At 34.9% G+C, this 25,620-nt stretch overlaps 6 protein-coding genes across 12 annotated transcripts in view; 3 read left to right on the plus strand and 3 right to left on the minus strand.

Moving 5' to 3' along the window:
• The first annotated feature begins 52 nt into the window (after positions 1–52).
• LOC122715960 (kelch-like protein 5) lies at positions 53–3,299 on the plus strand. Its single transcript, XM_043938573.1, has 9 exons — positions 53–538; positions 686–847; positions 955–1,268; positions 1,352–1,447; positions 1,540–1,729; positions 1,792–2,179; positions 2,253–2,465; positions 2,578–2,749; positions 2,834–3,299. The coding sequence occupies exons 1-9, from the start codon at positions 313–315 to the stop codon at positions 2,909–2,911; spliced, it is 1,839 nt and encodes a 612-aa protein (XP_043794508.1). The 5' UTR covers positions 53–312; the 3' UTR covers positions 2,912–3,299.
• A 44-nt stretch (positions 3,300–3,343) lies between these two features.
• LOC122715794 (protein phosphatase methylesterase 1) lies at positions 3,344–5,508 on the minus strand. Its single transcript, XM_043938255.1, has 8 exons — positions 5,247–5,508; positions 4,885–5,077; positions 4,711–4,820; positions 4,405–4,638; positions 4,097–4,162; positions 3,699–4,024; positions 3,489–3,621; positions 3,344–3,400 (listed from the first exon to the last, which is right to left on the minus strand). The coding sequence occupies exons 1-8, from the start codon at positions 5,318–5,320 to the stop codon at positions 3,382–3,384; spliced, it is 1,155 nt and encodes a 384-aa protein (XP_043794190.1). The 5' UTR covers positions 5,321–5,508; the 3' UTR covers positions 3,344–3,381.
• A 682-nt stretch (positions 5,509–6,190) lies between these two features.
• Positions 6,191–14,063, plus strand: LOC122715787. The gene is made up of 4 exons (XM_043938237.1): positions 6,191–6,455; positions 9,004–9,185; positions 11,497–11,685; positions 13,055–14,063. The coding sequence occupies exon 4, from the start codon at positions 13,055–13,057 to the stop codon at positions 13,736–13,738; it is 684 nt and encodes a 227-aa protein (XP_043794172.1). The 5' UTR covers positions 6,191–6,455; positions 9,004–9,185; positions 11,497–11,685; the 3' UTR covers positions 13,739–14,063.
• Positions 14,064–14,127: 64 nt separating this feature from the next.
• On the minus strand, positions 14,128–15,946 carry LOC122715888. Its single transcript, XM_043938428.1, has 2 exons — positions 14,810–15,946; positions 14,128–14,569 (listed from the first exon to the last, which is right to left on the minus strand). Exons 1-2 carry the CDS (start codon positions 15,917–15,919, stop codon positions 14,234–14,236), a joined length of 1,446 nt encoding a protein of 481 aa, XP_043794363.1. The 5' UTR covers positions 15,920–15,946; the 3' UTR covers positions 14,128–14,233.
• A 552-nt stretch (positions 15,947–16,498) lies between these two features.
• On the minus strand, positions 16,499–18,378 carry LOC122715892. Its single transcript, XM_043938431.1, has 4 exons — positions 18,285–18,378; positions 17,529–17,693; positions 16,870–16,992; positions 16,499–16,766 (listed from the first exon to the last, which is right to left on the minus strand). Exons 1-4 carry the CDS (start codon positions 18,288–18,290, stop codon positions 16,632–16,634), a joined length of 429 nt encoding a protein of 142 aa, XP_043794366.1. The 5' UTR covers positions 18,291–18,378; the 3' UTR covers positions 16,499–16,631.
• A 3,131-nt stretch (positions 18,379–21,509) lies between these two features.
• The window catches only part of LOC122715894 (cytosolic carboxypeptidase 1-like), a 31,823-nt gene continuing 27,712 nt past the window's right edge, over positions 21,510–25,620 (plus strand). For 2 of the 7 annotated variants that reach the window (XM_043938438.1, XM_043938439.1), the window contains exons 1-2: positions 21,511–22,452; positions 24,320–24,465. In XM_043938438.1, the coding sequence (XP_043794373.1) occupies positions 22,355–22,452; positions 24,320–24,465 (244 nt within the window). In that variant the 5' untranslated portion in view covers positions 21,511–22,354. Of the gene's footprint in view, positions 22,529–24,192; positions 24,254–24,319; positions 24,466–25,620 lie in introns of those variants that run through there. The other 5 variants (XR_006346920.1, XM_043938433.1, XM_043938435.1 and 2 more) reach the window with 5 other exon arrangements.

Here is a 25,620-nt window from a genome sequence, read left to right on the forward strand (position 1 = left end):
TGAAGTATATTATTACTTTTTTTATTTGAATTTATCACATATAGAACTTTGGTAAATGGAGTACGCTGACCCAAGAAACGAACAGAGCTGGTCACTGACCGTACCTAAACGCGAATCACTGTTTACATCCAGTTTTACATCTCAAACTGTCAAGGTGAAGCGCGGCGTCAACACTCCGTTATTGTCAAGCTTGAGTGCACAATAGAGTGTCGATCGTATGAGAATTAAAATACTTTCACAAAATAAAGTGCCTTGTGAAAATAAAACGTAGAGTTCTTACGAAAATATCTGTCAAAACCTATTCGCATAAAAATGTCAAGAACGAGCCATACCGGAGCAGGATCGAATAAAGTTGAGCTTGAATATTTGTTCTCAAACAAAGAAGCGTCTGCCAGTGAACATAGTATTTCGAGTATGGTATCTAATAGTTCTTCACAAGATGAAAATTTTCGCGTGTCGAAACATGCGGAAAATAGTCTTAGAGTTATGGAAAAATATTTACATGAACAACAATTGACAGATGTCATTTTAATTGCAGGTAAATAGAGAATTTCTTTGTTTTCAAATACTATTAGTTAATCAACTATGAGTCATTTGATTCTAAATTAAAACAAAAGATTTATCATTATTTAAACTTACAATTATTTAATATACAAATTACATCAATAATTCAATTTTTATTTAGGAAAAAGACATATCCCTGCACATCGTTTAGTACTTAGTGCAAGTTCAGAATATTTTGCTGCCATGTTTACAAGTTCTTTAAGAGAATCTGCACAAAATGAAGTTGAATTAATGGGTGTAGATGGAGATGCATTGTGGACTTTAGTCTGTTACTGTTACACAGGTATAATTTTATGAAAAAAAAAAAAAATGTAAGAAATTTTATAAATATATTTTATAAGTTATGGAAATATTAAAAATTTTTTTTTTTTATATTTTTAAACAAAATAGGTTGCATAGAATTAAGGGAAGATAGTGTAGAAACTCTTTTAGCAACAGCACGTTTATTACAATTAAATCCAGTTGTTAAAGCATGTTGTCAATTTCTTAGAAAACAACTTCATCCGAGTAATTGCTTAGGAATAAGAATGTTTGCTGATACACAAGGTTGTTCAGATTTATTAGATCATGCTCATGCATATACAACTAAACATTTTATGGAAGTTACAAAGAATCAAGAATTTTTATTATTATCTGCAAATGAAGTTGCCAAACTTTTAGAATCAGAAGATCTCAATGTTCCTTCAGAAGAAATTATTTTTCATGTAAGACTTTATATTTATATAGAGAAAATTGTTAAAAAAAATTAATATAATTTCCATTGATATTATTAATATTGTTAATTTAGACACTTATGACATGGTTGGAATATGATCCAGAAAATAGACAGAAAGATGCAAGCAAGTTATTAAGCCTTGTAAAATTACCTCTATTATCTCCTGCAGTAAGTATTAGTAAATATGTAATAAATAAATATTATTTTATATTAAGAAAATAATATAATTATTTGCTATAAACTTTATTATATTCACACAGTTTATAGCAGACAATATTGAAAGTAATGAAATGTTCAAAGATCAAAGAGTGGCACAAGAATTAGTTATGGAAGCATTAAAATATCATCTTTTACCAGAGCGTAGACCATTACTTCAATCAGGACGTACAAAACCCAGAAAAGCTACTGTAGGTCATATGTTAGCTGTTGGAGGAATGGATGCTAATAAAGGTAAATGAATTGAATATGAAATGATAAAATGGATATTTAATATATTTAATAATTTTTATTAGGTGCTACTTCAATAGATGCATTTTCTTTGCGTGATAATGCTTGGAAATCTATGGCTACAATGAGTGGTAGAAGACTTCAATTTGGTGCTGCTGTTGTTGATAAAAAATTGATAGTTGCTGGTGGAAGAGATGGATTAAAAACATTAAATACAGTAGAATGTTTTGATTTTTCAACTTTTACTTGGAGTACATTATCCCCTATGAATATTCATAGGCATGGATTAGGAGTAGCTGTATTAGGTGGACCTTTATATGCAGTTGGTGGTCATGATGGTTGGAGTTTTCTAGATACTGTTGAAAGATGGGATCCAGCCACACGTCAATGGAGTTCAGTTTCTGCTATGTCTATACAAAGATCCACAGTTGGTGTTGCTGTATTGAATGATAAGTAAGTTTTCAAATATTGTGATATGTATTCAATCGTTTTATTATTGTTATATATCCTATATGTATCTGTTCAGATTATATGCTGTAGGTGGAAGAGATATAAGCTCATGTTTAAATACTGTGGAATGTTATGATCCCCATACAAATAAATGGACACCTTGTGCGCCAATGTCAAAACGACGAGGTGGTGTAGGTGTAGGTGTCGTGAATGGATGTCTTTATGCATTAGGTGGTCATGATGCACCTTCCAGTAATCCTAATGCCAGCAGATTTGATTGTGTCGAAAGGTATATATATATATATATATGTTTAAAAAATATATAATAGTTTATATTTATTAATTTTAGACTAATATGTATATATGTAAACGTTAACGATTATTGTATAAATGTTGTATAGGTATGATCCTAAGACAGATACATGGACTATGGTAGCACCAATGAGTGTACCAAGAGATGCAGTTGGTGTTTGTGTACTTGGTGATAGACTTATGGCTGTAGGAGGTTATGATGGCCAACAATATCTCACTCTTGTTGAAGCATATGATCCACATCTTAATGAATGGGAACCAGTAAGAATATTATTTAATTATAAAATATTTTAAAAAAAAGTTAAAATTTAAAATATTTATATTATAAAATTAATACATTTTAAGGTTGCCCCCTTAAATGCTGGTCGTGCGGGAGCTCCATGTGTTGTTATAAAAAACGTAACAGGTTTCGGATTTGATTAATAATAAAATTCTGCACAAAGTATGGAACTTCAAAAGCAAGTATGGAACTTCAAAGTATTTTAATTAAAAATCTTACATCGGAAGATAGATACAGAAGAAGATATTTGCAAATGTTACTATATCATAAAAGTAACATTATTTTTGTCTATAAATATATGTTTAAAACATAGTGTTTCAACACAGACAAAGCAATGTTTGTACTCCATTTGATACGTTGCATATACTATCGTGAATTTGTACATATTTATACCTATGTCTTTTGTATAAACATATTCAAATTTATTTTTAACAAATACATTTTTTACGTCGAACAAATTTATTTTTCTTGTCGACAAAATGTTTTTATTTACATATGTATTCATATATATTTTGTGAACATATTTTTAAATAAATAAAATGCTCATTTTAACTAATTTATCGAATTTTATAATCATGTTACTTGACAAATGTCCGTTATTTTTCATAAAATCCTAACAAGCAGGAAATGTTCTGAAAAATAAAGAAAAAATAAACTCATGTAAAAATTCGTATTGTGATCTATTCCTTCTCATAATTTATTAATTAAAATTAAATTTACCGTGGAAAATCAGATGCTGATTCTGCAAATTTATGTCTAACCATAAAAGTAGCAATTGCTTCTGCTACTTTATCTGGAACATCTTCATGTACTGCATGTCCACATGCTGGTAATACTTGCATTTGAAATTTACCTAATAAAAAAAGAAAAAATAAATTTTAGAAATATTTAATATATTTAATATACAATTTAATATCGATAATATTGTACCTTGCATTTGTCCAACAGTGAGTTCTCGGTCTAATCTGTCGACACCAGCTAGTAATAGTACTTTTGGAACTGGTACATTTAAAAATGCTGTTGACAAACCCTTAAACCATCCAAGCCAATGTTGTTCAGTCTTTGATAGATCTATTCTCCAAACATATTTTCTAGTAGCAGTAGTACCGGTTGGAGTAGATGGTGGTGGCATATTTACTGGTTCTTCTTCTTGAATAATATCTTCTCGTGGGATTGTAGTCTCAGAAATACACTGGCATGTTGATGATTGTGACAACAAATCAATATCATGAGTGGCTAATTTATTAGTTTCGATGCTACAGCAATACAAAATAATATATTAGAACAGTGAGCTGAACAGTGATGATATATGAATATATCATACTAACTTTCTTATTTGTCCAGGAACTGACACCTTAGCTGATTGTATGTTACGGATTTGGCCACTTCGTACACTAAAATGTGGATAATTAGAGACATTCTTCTATAATCTCGTTTTTGATTATACAACACAAATATGTAATATATTAAAGAAGTAAATAACATTTTAGTTTGTACAGGATCAGCCAAAAATGTGCCTTCCTTCTGAAAAATGTACTTAGAATAGCAAGTTTTCTTGACTGATAAAAACTACATGAAAGACACAGAAAGATGTACTTAATTACTTTATATTTTTTTAAAATTTAAAAGTACTAACCACCATTCCACAGCTTGAGAAATAGAACTAAAACTAGATGGTCTTGATCTTAGAAAGCTTTGCATAGATGCTAATGCATCCATGGCTGTCCCTTCAACAACATCAATAACTCCTAATCCACATAAATTTGTGATTAATGATGCAGCTCTAACAGCTACTGCACCACCCATACTATGGCCCACTAGGATGACAGGATTATTTTTTGTTGTTGCATTTACAATTTCTGCAACATCTCTAAAAGTTAAAAAAACATCAATAATATGATATTTTATTTTATATTTATAATTATAAAAAAATTATATTTACTTTGCTAAGGTATCAGCAGATAAATCTTCTTCATTTGAAGTTTGAGTATCTCCATGTCCTCTAAGATCAATTGCCATAACTTTACATATTATCATAGTCATAATTGATTTCTGAAACATACATGATATGAGAATTATAAATTTATATTTCAAACATTTAATAATTAATACCTACAGTGAATTCTGCCCATGTTAATGCACTGTAACCACCCCCATGTAACAATACTAATGTCGGGCCATCTGTACCCTTAGTATAAATATGAAATATGTCATCTCCTATTTTCACATCTTGAGAATGATCAAAATATGGAGTCCATTGAACTGGATCATAATCTCTCTTACGTTGAAATCCCTTTGATTTATTAATCCTATTCATTACAAAAAAAAAAAAAAAAATATTTAACAATAAACTTAGAAATTTTCTATTATAAATCCACGTTAAAAAGTTCGTATTATTAAATTATTTTTATGAAAAAATTTTACTTTAATAGGATTTCATTTAATAACTTAAATTTATATAAGTCATAATAAACTAACCTAGAGCTAATTCCAAAATTGACACCCGACGGTGGTAGTTTTGATTTCAAAATCGATTTTTGGAGGGAAGACATGTTAGTATGTATTCAACAAATTCTTCTGTTTTTCTAATAATACTATTTGCAATTATAATTATGTTCACTGTTTTTATAGATACATCACAAATTATAGTATCGTTGTTTTATTCACAATTAACGGAATACCAAAACTTCTCTGACAGCTTTAGCTTGTTACTACCTGAATTCAGTATTTCTATATTCGATATAAAGCGCTCCGATGAAAATTTATTACTGATGCAGCGTCTCCCTCTTTTTTATCGATACTCTTGAGCAATGTTATCTTACGTCGATATATACAACGGACTCAAATGATTAAAGCATCACGAGTTAGAGCTTCGATTAAACTTAACAGCATGGCGCTACTGTGCTACGACAAATTATGGCGCGTTAAAAGAAAAAAAATATTCAATTTTATATTATTGAGGTATACATGCATATTTGCCAAATAAGATATTAAAATAATTTTTAATATCAAATGAATAACCTTATATATATTTTACATAATTTTCATATTTCCCTTTTTTAATCCTTTCTTTTGTCATTACTCAAAAAATTTAATCAATTGGATAAATTTAATTGTCAAAAATATCTTGAGAGATCAAAAATAAAAATAATTCATTTAGTTTCATTCTTAGAAGAATATATAAAAACGACGAAAAAAAAATTTAGAGAATGTTCGTTTGAACCATCGACGTTCATTTACTCACCTGACCTGACGCAATATTTCCATTTTTCTTAAATCTTACCCAATCTCGTGTCCATGAAACGAAGAAGCCGAGGTCGAAACTGGAAATCGTCAATGCCATCGAGAATTCAACGATGACAGACGCGCAAATAGTCGTAAGCGGAGGGGCCATCCACTGTCGACGAAGCCTTACCTGGTGACTCAACTTGCGTACGTCGGTTTCAAAGCGCCGAAAGAAAGGGAAAGTACCCGGGACATCGAAGCATGGGAGCCTAGCATGCTCTCAGTCCGCGGAAAGCGACTGAACGCATACGAGAAACGATCCTTCGCAACGATCTGTCGTGCATTCGTGGAGATCGCGATCGAGATTCGTGGTGTGCACTACTGGAATTATCATTCGTAGGACACTTACGTTCTGATCGGTGAGATTTTTCCATGACGCAGATCATGCCGGATCGAAAAATGGTAAGAAACGATCTATGTCTATCTTTATTAATTTTTTTTTTAATAAATATCTTATATTTATAATATATTACATGTTATATATTTTTTGTTTCAAATACATTTTTTTATATTTAACTGGTTATCGATGACCATTTGAAAGTTGTTTGAAATTTTGAACGATTAATAATTCGAAGGTCAAACGATCAAACACGAATTATTTATGTTAAATTTTTTACTGGAATTTGTTGTGATTTTTTTGAAAAATCAAACTTTTCAAATTTTTCAAAGGCTATTAAAAAAAAAAAAATTTAGATAGATAAAAGATATTTTTGTTTGAGTAGCAGAGATTGAAATAAAGCGTATTTTATTTCACGAGGAACCTCGTGAAACATTAGAGATACAAGATAAACGTGTATTTTGTTCGATATACGTGTGTACCATTCAGATTTTTCACGGAACAAGGACGCCATGATATCGGAGAAGGGATCGAAAATCTGGAAGTCCTTCATAAACCATACTCATTCTGTTCTTTTGACCTAAAAAACGAATTCAACATTAACAACTGAGAGTTTTTTTTTTTTTTTTCTATAATTATCACGAATATCGATGTGTATCGATGTGTTTAAACACATTGAATTAGCATGTAAAAATTCACATTCCATCTTAGATACGTAAAAGCGTTTAATGTAACCTTGAACACTTTAGATTGGTTACCGATCTCTTTTGAAACTTTTACATAAGTTATGCAAAGAATGAAATTAATTATGCGATACATTACTGATAAAACCATAAATACGATCAAAAAATATATTTTACGAAAAAAGGGAGAGGGATGAGGGGAGGGGGGATTACAACCATTTCGATATTAGATTCAAGAACCGCAACGAGGTCAATCATACCTTCGTTAGAGGTATACTTCGTAATAGTGTAGCTCACGATCTACTCGTCGGATAATACTATTATGCTAGCATTACGCAATCGCGAAAATTTCACTTTCCGCGGTGTGATCGCGCGCGCGCAAGAGTCCCAGGATAGCAAACTCGCTTGCATGCGTATACGCGTTACCTTTAGATCGACGTGGATTTTTTTTTTATCGTGCGTTCGTGCTCTTATCGTCTCTCTCTTTTCGATATTTTTTTTTTCTTTTTTTTTTTTTTTATTCGATTATCCGACTCGTTTGACGATATTCGTTCAACTGGTATGATCTATCAAAACACGCGTACTTAATCGTACAAGAACGATTGCGTGCATCCGTTTTTTCAGCAATGGATGATATTTTTGGAATTCGATACATACGTATTTATACACCTCTTGGAATTGTAACTTATTTTTGATCCCAAGAATTTAGAGAGAATACAATTTCTAAAATTTCTTTCAATATTTTTTTATTCTTTCTATTAAAAGAATCAATGAATTGGGTCTTCTTTTCTTCTATTCCATTATTCATTATGAAATTCAAGATATCACAATGAATTACACAACAGTTACGAATGATATGCTCTACGATTGCGCAATCGATAAAACCGGATGAACTACGTAATTCGTTCATATAGCGAGTTTAAAACATAATTATGCATTGAATAATTAAAAAAAGAGTTTATTTCTTTAATAGTAAAAAAGAAGAACTTTTATTATAAAATCAATAAAAGCAATAGTTTTTGAATTGTTAGCTTGAAAAATTTGTTGATTAAATTCAGATTTTATGTATTTTACCATAAAAGACAATTTTCATTTGTTAAAAATCTATTAGAAATTGTGAGTAAGTACAAAAGAATTTTGCTCTTACGTTTCGTTCTATCCTGTCATCCCTATTGTTTCATTTCTCTGTTCAATAATAGAGTGTAAAAATAATCGATTCGATCGAACAATGTTTTGTCGGCTGTGGTTTAACTGCGCAATCCGGTATTCATTGTTCCGCATATCGTACGAAAGAGTGGATCACCTTTCCAACAGAACTCGTTATTATGAAAAATAAAAATCCGATGTAAATCGGATGAAGATCCTTGAAATTCTTAATACTCGAAACGATAATGACGCTTCGAGAAAAAAAAAAATCACATTGTTTTTACTCGAATAATTAGGAAGAAAAGGGATTCATTTATTTGCAAGCAAGAGAAAAATTTCTTTCAAATAAAAAAAGAAAGACAAGAAAGAAGATGCAACGATGAATTATCTTAAGAGAAATTGAAAAAAAATATTTCTTCTAGTAAACTTTTATTCACTTATGAATATATTAAAACGAAGAACTCGAAACTCGTATTATTATGCAGGATGCCCAGGTTCTTAAATATTTGAAGTCTTTCAAACCGTTGAAAAGTAAGCATCATAAAATGACAAGACAAACCTAACCGATTAACGATGTGTCACGTGCGCGATCCTGAATATCATCAATATTTTTACAAATACAGTGGACAGTTAATATCGTTTAATGTATTCAAGAATCAGGATTTGATTTATAAAAAGAAAAAAGGAAAATATTCATAGGCTTAAATTTTTTAGAATAGAAATATATCATAAAATTCTATTTTTCCAATTGAACATATTCACTTACACTTTTTTCTATTTTTAGGAATCGTTCGATTAACCAATTACACACGAAGGAATATATCAATCATGATTCTAAACACGTATTGGATTCGTGGAATCGAATTATCCGAAGGAGGCGCAGATGCTTCAGAATTTCTGAGTGCCTGACATTTTGGCCAATTAGGAGGAGTCACGATGTTGGATCCAGTTCTTGGAATATCGACGGTATGGTGGTTGGTGATATACGCCAGTGTTCTGCTGCTGCTGTCGCCCTTGGTGCTGCTTTTCATCGTATTCCTACCGAATTTCCCGATACTGTTGCTCAGAAGAATGTGCTACATTCCGATAGAATCTATATGACAAAATCATCGATTCGAGATTCACTTCTTAGAGATCGTAAATCTCTCGTTAAGTTTATCGTGTTTAGAATTTTATATAACGGTATAGAAGGTCAGCAAGTTAATTTTTTTAATCGTAGAAGGAAGATAATTGTAAAAACTCGAAAATTATGCAGAAAGAATTTCGATATCCTTCTAATTGTAGAAGAAATTCTACTTCTTGGAGGAAGACGATTGGTGAAATTCGAAAGCACAATAAACGAAGGGAGTTACGATAGTCTTTGATGATTCTATAAAATTATAGAGTTAGTGTTAAATTATATTTCCGAGCATTCAGTGCGAGATTGTAAATTCAAAATAATTACGAAATTACTTTTATTACTTTGTAAGAAAGTACGGCGTGCGGGATGATACCGATGACAATGTTCGAGAGTGGAATGTGATTGTTAAGATTACTATCTGCTCATCAATATATATATGTATAAATACGTATTTTCCGCACGCTGTTCAATCGAATCAAAATTAATGATAGAGTCAACATCTATCGATATGTAACTTTTAATTAATAATTTTGTGTATTTAAATTTATTAAGATCGTCATTCGTATCATTCAGACATTCCCATTTTATATTAAAATTATGATGGAATAATCAAGTACCTACACCCTACATGATTAACTAGAATTTAATTATAAAACGTTTTACACTAAAGATCTCTATTTATTTATAAATCAACCGTTAGTATTCCAGGTTGTAGCTTTTCGCGCACGATTCGAATCCTCAATTGGTTATTTCCTTCTCACGATTCTTTCATCTTTCGTTGCCAAGATTTCGCCATGATTCGCGCGCGAAACGAGTAGAAGAACCGATGTATGTAAAATCGATATAACGGGAACAGAGTTTCGCAAAGTATAAATCGTGAAAATTTTGAGAGACAACTTTGTTGATTCTGGCGTCGATTTAATTTAGTCAGTTTATCATAAGTTAAACATTTTTGCATATAAACGTCTGATCAATGCGAACGAAGATCGAACTATTCCAGAGAAGAGCGATTGTCTCGAGGTATTGTTCAATTTTTTCTTTTTCTTTTTCTTTTTCTTTTTTTTTTTTTCATATTTTACGTAAACGGCAAAATGCGTCATTGAACATTCACCATTGATCTTGGTGGCCTCTTTTTCTTGGAATTATCGTGGTCGAATTATTTTTTTCATATATTTTTTTCAGTTATAAATGATACATTACGATCGATTCCAGATTGGATGATTAATACATGTCAGTTGGAAGTTGATGTAAACTTTCGTACATACATGAAACGTACACAGTAACCGTCACTTGTTGAACCAATCATCGATAAGTTTAATAACGATCAAAGACCTTATGCCTTTTTTTTTATTTTTCGTTCGTCGAAAGGTTTCAATCTACTCGGGGAATTTATGTTCCCCGATCAATATTAAATGCCATGCACATTTCTAACTATTGCATATTCACGAGAAAAATAAAAAAGATAATAAAATAGTGTAAGTTCATAGTTACGAGAAAAATAAAAAAGATAATAAAGTAGTGTAGGTCGTAGTTACGAGTACCTGAGCACGGGTATCATCAATCAATTTATTGATAAATGCTCGATCGATGAAAGAGTATCCTCTACATATATATAGGACACGTTTAGATCTTTTTATTATCTAACTTTGCCATTTGTAGCTGTATAAGAAACTCTAATCGTTAGTATATTATCAGTGTTATTTTTACCACCATTATTGCTTTTTTAATACATTATTTATTACCTTACTTTAGCAATTTTTTTTCCCTGAGAGAATCAAAGATTCATTTCTCAAAAAATTGAATATACTGAATATTGAATCTAATTAATTTTCTAGTGAAATTCTGAGATACGGAAACGATAATATTAATTAAAAAGAAAAAAAAAAAAAAAAACTGAAATGTTTTCGAATAAAAAGCTAGAAATTATTTATACATCTCGAAGAATATATTTCCAGAAATAAAATTGAATAAAAAAATTGAATAAAAATTTTTAAAATTTAACATATTAAATTTATTTCGAGCATATGTTTAAACAATTCGGCATTCGGTTCGATCGGTCAATCGTGCACAGTGCATTGCGATCCTGTGCCCAGGTAAATGCCTGTCCTTCTCCAGTTCAGTAGTTGATGTAGACGGGCCTCATGTTGAACATTACAGTACCGATCGCGGAGTACTTTCGCCAAGTGGCGTGTAGTGGGGGAGGTAGGACTTGAACCCTGAGACCCCATGGGCCATATATACTACGGTTCCATGCAGCTCTCTTGCTACTTAGTGTCAGCTTCTCGACGATCCTTGTTGTTTCACAGGGGAGATACATCGAAGGAGGAAGGATCGATCTTGTAAAAGGTAAGCGACTTTTCATTCATTTCATCGGTTGATCATCATCGTTCTGATCTACGCGATCAGAAAACTTCATCGTCCATTTTGCTCGTCAGAATAGTATCGCGCTTTGTTGCAAGAACACAAAGGAAGAACACAATTGATAAAAGAAAAAAATTCGATGATTCGCGCGTGTTAACGAGATGAATCATTTGCATTATTTATCCGAAAGATATTTTATTTCTTCGTCGAAGCAATAGCGATTAAGTTTATTAACAGTATTTTATTTTTTGACAAGCTATTTCCTTTTTTTTTTTTTTTTTTATCAAAGGTAACCGCTTTCGTCGGTGAGATGTGTTCTCTCTAAAGATTATTTGAAGATCAAGAGGAACGCAAGAATTTTACTAGGCGCGACAACTCGACTGTGGGTACACACCTACGAAGGAAACAGTCAAGATTCTATTCCGTGCACGCGTAGTTCGACTCTTTTGTATGCGATCGTTTGATCGAGCGCACGCGAGATCTTTACTCGTGGATGGCAATTACATTTCCATGTAAAAACAATGGTCACTTGATCGACTCACGCGGTTGGATCATGCGAGTTCCTTTCTTCCTGGATGAATTGATTCTCCTCTCTCAAACACAGATAAAAGCTAAAGATAATAAACCAGAAATCAAGCGGAATAAACTTTTACGAGATATTATTATATCTCCGTAAAGAAATTAATATATATGTTAAATCACGTTGATTTTTGATTTTCCAATATGATAACAAATTTAAAATTTAAATTTTAAAATGGCGACACGTTTATGTTAAATTCATTTTACACGAGAATAATTACTTCGCAATCATTTACGTTATACGAATTTAAAAAAGATGGATTGTTTGTTTATTTTTTTTCTTTGAATTTCGAATTCTAATTCGATCTAACACGTGTAAATAAAAAAAAAAAAAAGAAATTGCGAGTAGACTACAGTAACAGATTTAATACATTGATACAAAATTTAAACGATTCGAAAACAGGATATATCGTAATAATCAGATATATTTTATACACTCATAAAGCTGACATTACTTTTCCACTAACCCAATATATAAGTATTTCTGCATAGCTTTGTTCTTGCATCAACGTTTGATAGCCGCAACTGTCTCTCGTACGTTGGTTTTAGAATCTCTTTATTGTCGTGTGCACGCGTGCTTGTGCTAGATTTATCGGCTGTGAGCCCGGACAAGGGACTTTGAACTACATATCGTTTTCTCCGTCACATTTACGATTTACTCGGCACCGCGTATCCGTTTCAATTATAGATCGATCCATATACAATAACGTTACATTAAATTTTCATTGTTTCCATTTATTCCACTCACCACCGCTTTGCTTCAATTATTTTTCAGATGAATCTATTCGTAGTTCTCGCCTTGATAAAGTTGGCGTCGGGGGATCCGGGGGGGCTTCTCAGAGTTCCCAAAGTGTACAACGCCGTGATAACGAGCAATCAAAATTTATCCCCGTCTAGAGCATACCCGGTAATTCAACCCGTGATTCATCGAACGGCGATCGGTTACGTGCCACCTGTTTATTACACCCAAGTGGCGCCTCATTTAGCCGGGCCGGAAGTGGTGCATCTTTCCCAACGGGTGTCGAAACAACCGAACGACGTTCAAACAGCTCCCTCGTCCATCGAACAGTCCAAGTCGATCGACAAAACGGAATCGACAAATCCGAACGACGAAGAAGAAGTGGGCGATAAAGGTGTCTCGAAGTCGGGATCGAAGGGGAAGAGCGGGGACCAGGAGCCTCTCAGCTTTTATCCCAATTACCAATCCTTGTATTACGACCCTTATTTCTACACGTACAGCGGATTCAATCCTCACCTTGTTCCCGGCACGTACTACGTGGACTATCAACCCTACGGCACCCTCGAACCTATCCCTGCAACCACGCCGAGAAACGGGCTCACAGAACATCTGCTCCCAGCCTATCACGAGGAGAAGAAACTCCCTGGAAAGGAGGAGAAGGAGAAAATACCGGATGTACCGCCGCCACCCCTTCCAACAGCTGTGCCGAAAAGTTCTTGAAGCGGAACCGGTCCGACGAGGTTCGTTTTCGTGTCACGTTTGAAGCCCACGATCAGACTGATTATCATCATAGAGACCGGCGAGATCGGCGAAGTGAAGTTAACGAGAGACAATTAATTTCAACGATCATTGTATATAAATTGCATAACGTGGATCGATCAAGGAAAGGGTGATTTGGGAGGGATGGTACACAGTTACTTTTTTCACGATTATTTATGAATAACACTTTATCAAGTAACTTATGGTCTTAACATCTAACATTTTATATATACATTCGCTATGGCAGATTTGCACTTTTTTTTTTTTTTTTACTCGCGTGACATATATATCCCTAGAAATAAAATATTATATTTGCTTTATTAAAAATATATTTTTTTATATGGTCGAAGAGAAGAGAAAGAGAGCAAATTATTTAATTATATTATAAAAAGGTAATTATTGTATTTTAAAAAAAAGTTACAGGAAAAATGTTACAGAAGATATATATATATAGATTTATGTTTCGACGTGATCGCAGCGATCGTTTATCTTTCTCACGGCCCAGATCTTTATTACGTATAAAAATTCCATATTCGTCAACCCCTTAGCGATAAATATTAAGGAGCTTATGCTGCCATCCTTGTTACGATTTACATCGAAATTCAGCGTGGTATTTTTGTTCTTCACTGGTACGACTCTTATGCAAGTGACGCACAGTGAACCCTCCAACGTCGTTGTTAAATCCATATTACTTTGTACCGAATTTTGCGTATTGATGATTAAATTGTGCTGATATATTAATTCACCCGAGCAAATACCCCATTTCAGAACATTGTCGTCCTCTTCGTTGTTCTGAAAATATTTTTCAGATTATTTGACAAATCAATTTGAAAAAGAAAAAAAAAAAAAAAAAAAAGAAATGACATTTAAGAGCGCGACAGATATTATTTACTTGTAACTTTTTATTCATCTTTTGTAACTTATCTCTAACAGAACATTGAATCTATTATTTAATCTATTTAATTTTGTTAAATATTTTGTAGCGCAAATATAATGGAAGTTTGTTGAATATTCATTCGTGTTCGTACTTACTGATTTCGAAACACTTTTGTTACTTTTGCTGTCAACTTTGTCGTTCAAATGATTGTGATATGCATTTGATATCGTTGTCGTTTCTATTACTTGTTTTTGCCTCTTTGTCATAGGAGGAATCGTGGAAATTAAAATGGCATTTTCATCGAAATTTTCTCTTCCCTCGTCGAGCGTCTTATCAATTTTTTGAACGTTATTCGTTTCAATCTTAGCGAAAGAAAATACATTCTGTGTATTATTCGTCGGAATCTTAGCGGATACATTTTGAATATCATTCGTTTCAATTTTAGCCGAAGATGCATCTTTATTAAATTTTTCTCGTAAATTATAGGATATGTATTTGGGAGTGGTGGTAATGGTGGTAGCGGTGGTTACTTTTTTCGCGTACTTCTTCGCTATCTCTTTCTGTCGAGCGTAAAATTTGTCCATAACCGCTTTCCTCATCGAGTAATAATCGGATTTGTCTTGATCCTTCAAATTCCTTGCGTGCATCGCGCAACGCTTCGACCTGTTTATTACACGATCCTCGCTCGTATTCGCGAAATAATTCTCTTGACGCCGGCCGATTGTTTTCTTCGTCACGCCTATGGATTTATCACCGTTCGAATAGGTCAATTGTTCTTTGTTCTTCCACTCCTTCTTGTAATCAGCCCGAGTTCGGATCAGTTTCAATTTCTTGTAGCTTTTCTTCGCGTCTTTCAACTCGTTCGATGCTTCCGTCGCGTTTCTTTCCACTGTGCCCTTGTACGATGAACTTCCTCCATCGATCCCTTTATCCGTTTCACGTTCCACGATCGAACGATATTCCCTGTCACGAGGAGAATGTATCCCCACCACGTGCCACATTCGATGGGGAGGTATCCTGATGAAAGTTGGCGCTGCCTTAATTTCGAAATCGTCGATTCGAGAATCCTTCCCACCGGTAGTTTCAATTTTTCTCAACTTCAATCCCCTCATCTTGTTCTTAATCACGTCGTACGTATTTCTCGGCTCGACAGCTACCTGGTAATCCCGTTTCATGGCTTTCTTCTCGTGCAAGATGGACGTACCGATTATCGCGAAAAGTACCAGTACAAAAACACCGACCGACCAAATATTTTTCACGCTCATATTCACGATCGATGCGAACGATCCGAGCACCAAGAAAGGAAATGAACACGTTCGAACACACAGAGTACACGGTATCTTTGACCCCGGTTTATCTTATGCTCGTAGGGTGGGAGAGTTTTTCATCAGTTGGACGAGCCATTCTTTCCTCCTGATGCTTAATTATAGAAAATCGTTTAATAAGATTTATTCGTGAAAGTAGACTAATTGCTTGCCTTTTGTCGAGAATCGATTATTTTATTGTCGAAGCGCCTTCGGAAGAAAAGTTGCAATTGCTCTTATCATATTTTCTGACATAATTAGAACTTGTAAATAGAAGTTGAAATACGTACAATATTTTGTTCGATAAATAGGCAATCTAAAATTAATAATCGTAAGGATGAATACATTATGAGTTGTAAACTGCGATATAAAAGTATTTTATTTAATTAACGTAAATTTTTACATAGACAGGAAACGTTATTTCTTAAAAATGTCTCGATAATTAAATGAATATAGTCGTTGAATTTATAAAATCGACGAAGATATAATATTTTCAAATGGTTCGAGACACCATGTATAAGAAAGATTTGTTAGTCAAATTCGGATTTTAAGAACTAATGAAAATAAAAAATAAGAAGAATTTCGCAAAATTTCGTTCCACCACGTACAAAAGTTACTTCGATTAACGGTTAAATATAATGAAGGTTATCATCGATGCTTTCGTTTAACTTTTTCATTTCCTCTCCTTTTTCCCCCCTTCAATCTTTGTCTCCAATTTTTCAATACCATCATCATCTTCATCGATCGGTTTTGCACCTACAGTCGATGGTTGATCTCCTGGATGGGGAGCAGGTAATAGCGGATACACCTTAAAAACAAATTAATCAAAAATAGAAATCGATCTTCTGTGGAAGAAGTTTAAGATTTCAATTTTAATCGAAACGAGTCGATGTTTTTTTCTTTTTTTTTACCGGATTCAATGGTAGCCGGAAGTCGTAAGTCGGGGTTCCGTAATAAAAGCTGTAAACAGGTAAATGAGAAGCAGCCAGTTTCCCATGTGCTATGATAGGAGCCGCATTTACCTCGGAATGTACCTAAGCGAGATAAGCGAAAATATCAAATACTATGAGTAAATGAGTATGAAAGAGCGTTACATTCATTAAACCAATTTTTTTTTTCCAACTTGCAACGAAATGATTTTTGAATCGACACCACACCTTTTTCCAATTATAATTTTTATATTTCTTTTTACGATTATGATAATTTAAGAACATATTTACTTCGATATAGCTATAAAGGAATAAATAAAAATGATTTATGAGCTATTACGAAAAATATTATCATCATATAATAAATATTTTATGTCCGCTACGATGATAGATTTTTAATATTTCACACAATATATTATTAATATTCTCATCAGATATACTTGATTAATATGTACGATGTTAAAGTACGATGTTTGCATTTACTTTAAACTATTAAAAATAAATCTTCGTATAATTGTGAAAAGAGAATAGCAGCTTATTTAGCTATCGTAAAAAACGATTTATTTATTCGTAAGAAACATTGGAAAACGTTGTATCAAACGATTATTTTATACATTGTACATGTTAACATAATACGTTACGTTATAAACATAATAAGGGGAATCGTGGTACTGAAGAAATCCTCTGTCCACGTTGATGGGTGTAGAAAGGTATCGATGATCGTCCGAACGTACGCTTGGCCAGAGTGGTTTCGATTCCATCGAAGCGATCAGCAACGCAGCGAAGACAAACGACGTCACGTGGACCTTGAAAAAAGAAGAAAAAGAGAAAAAAAGAAAGAAAGAAAGAAAAGAAATTGAATGGAAAGATTGCGATGAATTTCAATCAATAGGAATTTCTTGCAATTCGAGAAGAATACTTCAATTCGTATACGAGGAACAATGCGGCAGTTAGTCACAGATTGATCGTTCTCTGCGTCGAATAAAGTAGTAGCTCGGGCTTTTGATAATACAAAACTTTGGCTCGATGCGCAGTATCGCGTGGTTCGCATATCAATGATCTCAATTCGCAGGCAACACGGAAAGAGATTTGGTCGGGAGATGTAACGGTTATTCGCGTCTTGGGAATTATTTATAAAACCAGTCGATTCTCTTTACGCTTTCAACCCTTCCAGCCTGCCCAATTGCCATTACGCGCAGGAGAGAGAAATTTTTTTATGTAAAAATATTAAATCCTTAATCCTTTTATTATTACGATCCTGTATCGTGTAAGCATTTGTTACAAGTGTAAAAGAAAAAGAAAAGGAAAAAAAAAAAAAAAAGGAAATAATTGCCGGTGGAAACTCGCAAACGTAAAGTTTACGAATGAGTAATTGACACGAACAGATTATTGCTTACCTGCATAGTGCGATACACAACTTCGTTATAGGCTTGCAAACTATCTTCTACCAACTAGAAATTTCAGCCCTGCCCGCCCATTTATATATTCCTCGTGGAGAGTAAACTTCTCCCACCCTGTCCTCCAATATCATCTGCGATTGTTTTCTTTTCTTTTTTTTTTTTTCTTTTCTTTTCTTTTGCTCCTACGCTCAATTCTTCTTCCGTCGTTTTCTCTCCGATCATCCGACGCGGGATACCTGCGTCGTGATATTTTTTCGCGATACAAACGCTTCGTCATGTTCAAACGCTTCAAATCTGTTTTCGTGTCTGTTCGCAAATCCAACAATTTATAAGATACAATTTTTACTCGATCGTTAAACTAGGATGATGAAAGTTCGAAATCACGGGGAATTTCTTCGTGTTTTTTTTTTTTTTTCGAAAATATTTTTCTCGAAATGGAGCTTGAAATGGATGGAAGAAAATTGTTGTACGAGTTCGTATCTGGCACTCATATGGCACAGTACTGTAAATACGGTATAAATGCGAGATTTATTTATTTGTCGTCTCGAGGAGAATGATCAAGACGAAGAGAGATCGTGGAAGGATATACGTGAACCGGTTAACGTTGGCAAATTGTTGTTTAGAATATGAATGAAGGGTGTGGCCTGCTTCGGCTTTGACACCCGAATCTACATTTCTAATGCACTCAGTGCTCTCGTTTCTTCGACTTGATCCTAGATTACGCGGAATATCAAACGCGTGACCCATTCACGAGTTTCTCTCCACGAGAGATGGAGATCGACGGAGCACCGCGAATCACGTACGAGGAAGGATCTCCCTCCTCGCTTCTTCGATTGAAATGGAATTACTTTAAAAAAAAGAAAAAAAGGAAAGAAAAAAAAAAAGAAAGAACGCATACGTTATTCGAACATACGTTATCGAGGGGGAAACGATAACTGTACAATACGTACGTCGATGGATGAGGAAACATGAGGTTGACTTCAAGGTGTCCCTGTCAAAAATGTTTTTGACATTTCTCTTAAAGTTTACAAGTAACCTCATTTCACTATAGCACGATTGGCAATTTTGATATAAAAATCGCGGAGTTGGCAAAGTTTTATCCGCTTAATCATGGTTGCCCAACGTAATTCACGAAATCGGAAATATTTAACTTCGCCGTGATTGGGTCTTGTTATGGCTTATGACGAAGAATGGCTCTCAAGATTGTTTAAGCGAAAATGCAAAAGACAACTTCCGATGGCGAGGTGCCACGACACGAAGTGTAGCATTAACAATGAAGCCAGTAGAAATGATGTGAATAGATGTCACGCCGACAACGTTTCGAGGTATGTATTATCCACGTTTAAATCCATCTTTTTGAATAGGTTATATTATTTTAAACCGTTGTTTTTATTCGTTTCCATTAATGAAAATACCACGTCGCTCGATATAATCTGCTTTACGATAAATATCTTTATCGGGCGAAACAATGCTCGTTTTATTTATTCGAATAACGGAAAATCAACGCGATACACACGCTCCACGAGTAAACCTAAAATTATCAAATCGAATCATCGGTGTTAATCAAATCGTAAAAAATTCCCCCATTTTTTCGATCCTGTATCGCGCGCGTATTTAATAATCCGCGTGTATTTTTCATTTTAAATATAAAATGTACGTTTGTAAATTTCGACACACGCGTGGATACATAGTATCGTATTCGTTCAAATCGTTTTAATATCCTCGCGTTTCGATCAATTATTATGATATTTTCGAATGATATTTTCGTCGATTTTAAAGAGGAATTTACACCACAAAAGACAAAAATGCGGTGAAATAGCGATGCTTGAACGGATAAAAAAAAAAGGGGGAAAGATTGGGCGCGAATCTAGGGGAGGCAGGCAGCCCGGTGGACCGAAGTTTGAACGAAAGCGCCTTTTCGAAAATCGATAGAGAGAAGTTCGTGAGGCGTCGACTACGCTCGTGAAAGTTCGCACGGCCACTAATCAATCCGCGGGAGGTTTCGTGTTTATCAACAAGTGCCGCATACACCTGGCCTTGTTCGCGTCAGCTTCCGTGACGATGCACGGGTTCGTTCGGGGATCGTCATCACGATTCGGGTGACAACCCCTTTCGTCATCGGTGCTCGTCTCGAATCGTGTGTCGAAGTATGACGAGGTTAACCGTCCTGTTCTCGCGCAGCCATCGCTTCGCCGCGTGACCAACCGTGCGATTGTTCTCGTTGTCGTCGTCGTCGTCGTCGTCGTCATCGAAGGTTATCCGCCTCCTCCTCCTCCGATATTTCCGCCTCCTCTCCTCCTCTCCTCGCTTTTCGCCACCATTTTCTCCATTTTCTCGCTCCCGTGAGTTCATTGGAATTATTCGACTATTAATAACGCCGCGATCGTCGTGTCGTTGCACGATGGTGATTCTTGTTTTTCGCGAGATTTCCCTGAAGCTGGAGCACGTAGAGTGGTGATTATAAATTTTGGGGAATTTTTCAATGGTGATTTTTTTTCTTATATTCTCGTGATCAGATCACTGTCGTTGTGAAAGAAATAAGTTGATTGGAAAGAGGTTAAGAGTTAGAGTTGGGCCGCGAGATGACGATAATTAAACGAAGGACATTATCAAGGGTCGCTCTGTTTCTTTGTTCTTTGTTTTTTATCGTTTTTATTTATTGATATTGTTTTTCATTCCAAGTAATTGCGTTGCTGTTAAATTTTACCGGATAATGTTTTTTTTTTTCTTCTTCTTTTCGAATCTCGACAATCACGTTTTATTAATATTTATAGTGATTTCATTTGTATGCCGATTTATTTAAGGATATATTTCGGAATTGTCTTTGAAAATTTCTTCATATTTAAACGTGTTCATTTTAAATATTATTTTCATGAAAAGAGGAATAACTCGTCCGTTTATTATAATTTAGCGTCGAAAGATTTCCATTGGATTGATGATCTCATATAAAACGACTATGAAACGACGTTTTCCATCTTTTGGCAAACGGATTCCGATGTTGCCATCTTTATAATAATCCACGCTCTTTCGACATATGTTTGCGCGTTGAAATCCGTCAATTTCGAAACAAGTTCTTCATATTTTAAAACGAAACATAATCTCCTTAAAATCTAAAGAGAAAGAGAGAGAAATTCTCTTTCCCAATCGAGCGAGTTAAACATGGTCAGTGAATTTTTTATTCTCAATTTCTCATGGATTATTATACAAACGTACAACGCGTTGTGAAAGTGAAGTGAATCGTCGAGTCTCAAACGATATGTAATATATACGCTTGAAAATTGAATTAAAATTAAAAACTATTAAATTAAAAGTTTACATTCGACGAGTGTGCACAAATTAAACGTGGATACGGTGTTTTTCTTCTTCGCGTGACGCGCGTACTTTTGTGCTTTCGAGTGACGAGATTTCGCGATGCATGATCGATTAATGATCGAGGGATGCGATCGAGGAGGGTGGCATGGAAAATGTGGGAAAAGGGGGACGGTTTTCGGAAAGCGGCCGTCACTATAAATAGAGGCGCCTCATGCGTGCGTGCTATGCTTTTAAACATAGTTTTGGCAGCGCGAAACGTCAAACCGCCTCGGAGTGGCAAAGCGCGTGGATCGTTTCGCGAGATTCAAGCATTGGCCGGACATTCTCTGCAATATTTGTCCCGATCCAAACCGACCGTGACATCTTTCAAAGTATCCAGGAATAAAATGTGACACCGTGTGTGTGATCGCAATAAAAAGAAAAGGGGAAAAAAAAAAAAAAAGAAAGAAAACAAAAAAATTATCCGTGCCTTTTGTCCATTCGTCACGAGAGCGAAATAAGAAGTCTGTCGACAACGTGGAATCGAATGAAACGTGTTCAAATTTCGATTTGAAGAGACGTTTCGAAAACAAAAAAAAAAAAAGAGAGAAAGAAAAAGAATAATTCGATAATTGGTTCGAACGTTCGTTGATAAGATATCTAGAGTCTGGTTCTCGTCTCGACGCCGCGTTTTCGACGATTCCCTTCTTATTTTTCCAATTAGGAGGAGGAGGACAAGGACAGGGTGTTTTTTTGGGAATCCCTGGAGAAATAAAATGAAAAGTGTGTTGGAAAAGCACGACAAGGAGAACCAACGGCCGATGGATACCTGCCACGGGGACAACGAAAAAGCGCAAGATGCCAAGGATGAAGAGTAAAAATCGCCACCACACTAACAAAAGCGCCTGCCTCCGCGTTTCGTGCTGCTAGTGTTCGTCGCTCTGCGCCAGGTTTCCGGTCCTCGTTCTGATCGCACATTTCGAGACGCTTCGATGCTCGCACGCTTTTTCCTTTTTTTTTTTTTTTTTTTCATTTCATGTATTCAGGATACGATTAAACGTTAAAAGATGGAGGAGGAACAAGAATTTTTTCATCGGGAAGCTTAATTTTTGAGGAGATTGAATAATCGAAACTTTTTCTTTGCTATTAGAAATTTGTTAATAGCAAACAAAAATTTTGCTTCTGTGCTTTTTTGTTTTATCTTAATGAACGAATAAATATTTTCTTCATAAGTAAATGCAACAATACTCTCGATATCGTCTTTAAATATATATTAGAACAATCCACAAAAATTTAAGTAATATCGGATTCAATGGCTTAGCGATCGATTCTTTTCTCTTCAATATTTCTTTTTTGAAGGAAAAAAGAAGTAACTCGATATCTCGCAAAGTACGATTGGTCATTGTTGTTTGGCGGAGAAATTGGAAAGATAATGGCAAAATTCGCATTGGCACCGAGAGCTATACGATTCCTGCCAAATAAACAATAAACGCGTTGTTGCGGAATGTTCCGATGAAATTGTCAGATCTCGACAATTGAATCGAGGATAATAAATTTTAATTGCGCTCTGTAATGTGTTTTTAGAACGTGGACGACTTGTAGTTGCCGCGAAAAGGGTGTAGGCGATTGGAAATCTCTTCTTTTAAATTTTAAACGATTATCATTACGATCATTCGATCGCCTACACTTTTAATAATAAGCTTTAATTGTCGTCGCTTTATAGAACGATAAAAATCCTGCTAATTCCACAATGATCTTCTAAAAATAAATTTCTTTCTGTCCGTACCAAGATTTTATCTTCTTATCGATCGATTTAAATTTAACGCCTCGAATAGCTGACACTTTCGAACTCGGTAGACAATTGATTCCAGACGAAACGAAACTTGCAATTAACGCTCGAGAAGGAAGGAAGGAAGGATAAGAGATAGAGTAGAATAAGAGCAAGAGATCGTGCTATCGAAGATACATCGAATGGAAAGATCGAGAGGAAGTGGAATCAATCGTGATCGCGGCTGATCGTCTACAATATCGATCGAGCACGCGCGATTGTTTTCCACCATGATCCACGCCCCGTTTATTTCGAGTACCGTTTGCTTTTTTGGCCGTGTTAATTAACCTTGAATTCGAGGCGACGTTCGATTTTCATTTCTACGACATTGGGTAACAGTGTCGTGACCAACTGAATGTGAAAGGAGATTAATGCGCATTACGCACCGCGCAAAATTGGCGCAATGCCAATGGACAGTCGATTGATGATACCCGATTGTGAATGACGCTACGTTTCTCGTACTATCTTTTCCTTTTCCTAATTCTTTCTCCTTTCAAGTGTGAAAAATTGAATCGTGATTTTTCTGTTTTTTCGCACCAACAGATGTAACAAGGATGACGATAAATTTTACCTTTTTTTTTGTGTGTTTGATTTCGTGCGAATCGAGCGAAAAATTAACAACACTCGTTTCTGACGATGTAAAATTTACGCGTATATCTATATATATATATATATATTTTCTTTTTTTTTTTTTTGTCACCCAATCATCATGTACAATGCACGTCATTCAACTCGTGCGATCCCCCCTTTGTTATGCGTAGCATTTCGGTAGCACGAGATTGCATGCTCGACACCGGTTTGCCAAGATAAAGGCGTGCTGTTTGACTTAGCAAAACCTTTCACGCTCGTACGTAACTCTCCTCTAACTCTGGCCGATAATTGAAATTTGATTGTCGGTTATTTGTCGGTTTAGTGTGATGTCACCGAGCAGCAAAGGCACGGACGAGACTGTAAACGATGCGTTGTTGGAGAAGCTCCGAAATTGCGTGTCCAAGCCACAGGAGGTCGATACATTCAGAAACATCGCAGCTAAGATACATGCTCGGGTCACATCCACAGGTAACCCACGCTCATGCCCCTTTCTTTCATTTCTTTTACATTATACGTGACTCGGTTTCTCGCACAATTGTTCAGAATTTCATTTTTCTCAATTTTCAACTCAAGACTTGACGACATGCAGAATTAAAGAGCAGATATGTAAGAACAGTTTCCTTTTTTTGCGAACGGAACATCAAAAAAACGGATTCGTTTCGGAGACGATCAGTCGACTCGAGTCTCGAATATCGGCAACAAAGTTTTTCAACTCGACTCGAAACAAGATTGGACAGTTTAAGACACGGGCTTGTGCCGGTAAATTGCTATTTTTACCGCGAACGTTGGCTCCTGTTTCATCGGGCTAATCACCAGAAACTTGCACGATTTATTATTCGTATCGTTTGGGCGGGTCGGTGTTCGCACGGCCACCCCTTGGCCAGAAATCCACACGTTTCCGTCCCTTCGATCATCCCTTCCCAATTTCTTTTCGCGACCGCTGTTAATTGCACCTCTTCTGCACGAACGGATCCGGACGAAAACGGAACTTTTCGAGTTTCGTGACGAAAAGTTGATCCAAGAAATAGGATAAAGAACGGGACAAAGAACACTCTTGCGAGAGGGGGAAATAGGGCATCGAATTGAAATTCAGATTTCGAATATATATATGTATATGTTTGTCCTCGTTACATTTTATCTCGTGAAAAAGAGAAAGATTGTTATTAAATGCGGGGAAAAAATTCGTGACGGACGCGAAAGACGAATCGTATCCGCGATTCTAGATCACGATTCTTGAGATCAGTGTTTCTCAAACTCGACGAATGCCCATTTTCAAGAATTGATTTCTCGTTGCTATTATTTATTTTATTTCGAATTACAATTTATTAAATATTTTTCAATCAATCTGGATACATAAAAACATTTAATTAAAAAATGCATTTTCGCGTAATCGTAAGAAAGGTTGATTATAATTTTTATTGGATTATCTTAATAGAGAGGATCGTGCCTCCATAAACATTGTTGGGAAATATTGTTCTAGATAAACACATTGCGTTCACGATAGTATTCCCATGCATGCCACCAAATTATCAAACGATCAACCCTCGAGCGTTTTATCGAGTGCAACGAATCTAAACTCGGTTTTATATGTACGAACGTTTCGATCAAACGCGCGATCGATGT

This window comes from Apis laboriosa, unplaced genomic scaffold (genome assembly GCF_014066325.1).
Source record: "Apis laboriosa isolate Shangri-la unplaced genomic scaffold, ASM1406632v1 scaffold40_cov151, whole genome shotgun sequence".
Taxonomy (NCBI): Eukaryota; Metazoa; Arthropoda; class Insecta; order Hymenoptera; family Apidae; genus Apis; species Apis laboriosa.